At 68.3% G+C, this 3,614-nt stretch overlaps 1 protein-coding gene across 1 annotated transcript in view; it reads left to right on the top strand.

Moving 5' to 3' along the window:
• OBSL1 (obscurin like cytoskeletal adaptor 1) overlaps nt 1-3,614 on the top strand; it is a 76,531-nt gene that overhangs the window by 61,495 nt on the left and 11,422 nt on the right. The window contains exons 17-18 of the mRNA XM_075069782.1: nt 1,787-2,062; nt 2,274-2,615. Coding sequence (XP_074925883.1) covers nt 1,787-2,062; nt 2,274-2,615 — 618 coding nt within the window. The remainder of the gene's footprint in view (nt 1-1,786; nt 2,063-2,273; nt 2,616-3,614) is intronic.

Below are 3,614 nucleotides of genomic sequence, written 5' to 3'. Positions count from 1 at the left end.
CCCGCCGCTGCCACCAGTTGTCACGGAGTGTGGGGGTTCCAGCCCTTCTCCCCTCTGCTTGGACCCCATAGTGACTTTTATGCAGCCAGTAAAACAGAAGGTTTATTGGACAACAGGAACACAGGTTACAGCAGAGCTTGCAGGCACAGTCAGGACCCCTCCACTGAGTCCTTCTGGGGGTTCAGGGTGCTTGGATCCCAGCTAGGATACCCTGAATTCCGCCCTCACAGCCCCAAACCCCAACTGACCTCCCCTTCTCCAGCCGGCCGATCCCTTTTGTCCAGCTTCCTGGGCAAAGGTGCTGAACCCCCTCCCCCCTGCCTGGCTCAGGTTACAGGCTTAAAGATCCTGTCCCTCACCTAAAGACATCCCCTGCTCTCCCTACTCCATCACACCCACCCCCCTGCCTAGCTCCCTGCCAGTGACAAGCACCCAGACCAGCTCCCTGCCCGGCTCTCCTCCTGGCTCCCTGCCAGTGCTAAGCCCCCTGCCCGGCTCCCTGCCCGGCTCCTGCCAGCACCCAACCCCCTGCCTGGCTCCCTGCCAGTGCCCAGCCCCCTGCCCAGTCCCCTGCCCAGCTCCTACCAACACGCGGCTCCCTGCCCAGCTCCTGCCAGTGCCCAGCTCCCTGACCAGCTCCCTGACCAGCTCCCTGCCTGGCTCCTGCCAGCACCCAACCCCCTGCCCAGCTCCCTGCCCGGCTCTCTTCCTAGCTCCCTGCCAGCGCCCAGCCCCCTGTCCAGTTCCCTGCCCAGCTTCTGCCAGTGCCCAGCTCCCTGACCAGCTCCCTGACCAGCTCCCTGCCTCGCTCCTGCCAGCACCCAACCCCCTGCTCGGTTCCCTGCCAGTGCACTGCTCCCTGCTCAGCTCCCTTCCTGGCTCCCTGCCCGGCTTCTGCCAGCACTCAACCCTCTGCCCGGCTCCGTGCCAGTGCCAAGCACCCTGCCCAACTCCCTGCCCAGCTCCTGCCAGCGCCCTGCTCCCTGTTCAGCTCCCTTCCTGGCTCCCTGCCCAGCTCCTGCCAGCACCCAACCCCCTGCCCGGTTCCCTGCCCAGCTCCTGCCAGCGCCCTGCTCCCTGCTCAGCTCCCTTCCTGGCTCCCTTCCTGGCTCCCTGCCAGTGCCCAGCTCCCTGCCCAGTTCCCTGCTCAGCTCCCTTCCTGGCTCCCTGCGCGGCTCCTGCCAGCACTCAACCCCCTGCCTCGCTCCCTACCAGCACCCAGCCCCCTGCCCAACTCCCTGCCCGGCTCCTGCCAGCACCCAACCCCCTGCCTAGCTCCCTGCCAGTGACGAGCACCCAGACCAGCTCCCTGCCCGGCTCTCCTCCTGGCTCCCTGCCAGTGCCAAGCCCCCTGCCCCGCTCCCTGCCTGGCTCCTGCCAGTGCTAAGCCCCCTGCCCGGCTCCCTGCCTGGCTCCCTGCCAGTGCCCAGCCCCCTGCCCAGTCCCCTGCCCAGCTCCTACCAGCACGCGGCTCCCTGCCCAGCTCCTGCCAGCACCCAGCTCCCTGACCAGCTCCCTGCCTGGCTCCTGCCAGCACCCAACCCCCTGCCCGGTTCTCTTCCTGGCTCCCTGCCAGCACCCAACCCCCTGCCCGGCTCCCTGCCCAGCTCTCTGCCCGGCTCTCTTCCTGGCTCCCTGCCAGCGCCCAGCCCCCTGCCCAGTTCCCTGCCCAGCTCCTGCCACTGCCCAGCTCCTTGTCTGGCTCCTGCCAGCACCCGGCTCCCTGCCCGGCTCCTACCCGACTCCTGCCTGCACCCAGCTCGCTTGCTAATGGTTCTCTCCCCAGAGGCTCCAGTGGTGTTTGTGAACAAGCAGGAGAAGCCGGAGAAGGTGCTGGTGCTGGAAGGGGGCAGTGCCGTGCTCTCAGCCATCGTCTCCAAGGAGCAGGCTGGAGTGAGCTGGAGGGGGCCCCAGCAGCCCCTGGCAGCAGGGCAGCGCTGCGAGCTGCGGCGAGAGGGCCGGGTGCACAGCCTGGTGCTGAGCAACGTGGGCAAGGACGACGCCGGCCTCTACACCTGCCTCTCCCGCCATGACCAGATGCAGTTTGAAGTGAGCGTGAAAGGTGAGGGGGCAGCACCGGGGGGGTCCCAGCCAGCAGCCCTGCAGCCCCAAGGCAGCCCAGGGCAGACGCTGACCGTCTGCAGCAGGGGATCTGGCAGCAGCAAGGGCAGGACAGGGCCGCCCTATGGCCATGGGGATCCAGTGGTGCTGGAGGCAGGGTGGGACCCCCATCCGGAGCACAGATACCAACCGGCCTCTGCTCGTGTTCCCAGAGCTGCTGGTGAAATTTGTGCGAGGCTTGTCGGACGTGCAGGCGCACATGGGCGAGACGGTGCTGCTGTGGTGCGAGCTGTGCAAAGCCAAGGGGCAGGTGCTGTGGCTGAAGGATGGGCAGGAGCTGGAGCCCAGTGGCAGGTGGGAGATCAAGGCAGAGGGGCGGGAGCGGTCCCTGGCGCTGAGCAATGTGGGGCCTGAGGATGCCGGCGAGTACTCTTGTGAGTCCAAGGATGACCGGACGCTGGCCACCGTGACTGTGCAGGGTGAGTCACGGGACCACGGGGCCCTGCTCCAGGGACTTGATACCCCTGGGGCCCAGCCTTCAGCCCCGGGGCCCTGACTCCCCAGCCCAACTCTCAGCCCTGGGGCCCTGATCGACTGCCCCTGGGGCCCGGCCCTCAGCTCCAGGGCCCTGACCCCCCCAGCCCAGCCCACCACCAGGGACCTGATCCCCTGAGACCTGGACCAACCCCTAGAGCCCACCCCTCAGCCTCAGGGCCCTGACCTCCCCAACCCAACTCTCAGCTCTGGGCCCTGATCGACTGCCCCTGGGGCCCGGCCCTCAGCTCCAGGGCCCTGACCCCCTAGCCCAGCCCAGCACCAGGGACCTGATCCCCTGAGACCTGGCCCAGCCCCTAGAGCCCACCCCTCAGCCTTGGGGCCCTGACCTCCCCAACCCAGTTCTCAGCCCTGGGGCCCTGATCAACTGCCCCTGGGGCCCAGCCCTCAGCCCCAGGGCCCTGACCACTCAGCCCAGCCCAGCTCCAGGGACCTGATCCCCCGAGACACGGTCCAACCCTCAGGCCCCAGCCATCAGCCCTGGGTCCCTGATCCGCTGCCCCTGGGGCCAGGCCCTCAGCTCCAGGGCCCTGACCCCCCAGCCCAGCCTAGCACCAGGGACCTGATCCCCTGAGACCCAACCCAGCCCTTGGGGCTCAGCCCTCAGCCCTGGGGCCCTGACCCCTCTAGACCAGCCCAGCTCCAGGGACCTTCCCACTCCCCCACAGTCCCAGTGGCCTGACCCCCAACAAAGTGCACTGCAGTCCCCAAGCTGGCATGATGCAGGCAGGTCCCCATGGGGGGCTCTGCCCCTCAGGAGGAGTGTGCACTGGCAGCCCAGTCACATCGGCCGGGGTAGGGGGGATTTTGTGGCTGTGGCTCTCATACCAATCCCAGGTGGGTGCCATGCGCCGGGGAAGGGGGGGGGATAAGCTGCTCTGAGCAGGGTGCAGGGGAGGGGGGCAAGCAGCATGTGGCGGGGGGGTGCGAGCTAGGGGAGGGGGGTGAGCAGGGAGAGGTGAGTGAGCAGGGGGTGGGGGAAGAGGCGAGCAGGGTTC

Source organism: Chelonoidis abingdonii, chromosome 10, assembly GCF_003597395.2.
Source record: "Chelonoidis abingdonii isolate Lonesome George chromosome 10, CheloAbing_2.0, whole genome shotgun sequence".
NCBI classification, from domain to species: Eukaryota; Metazoa; Chordata; order Testudines; family Testudinidae; genus Chelonoidis; species Chelonoidis abingdonii.
The sequence above is the reverse complement of the archived record's forward strand: the minus strand, read 5'-3'. Positions and strand labels throughout refer to the sequence as shown.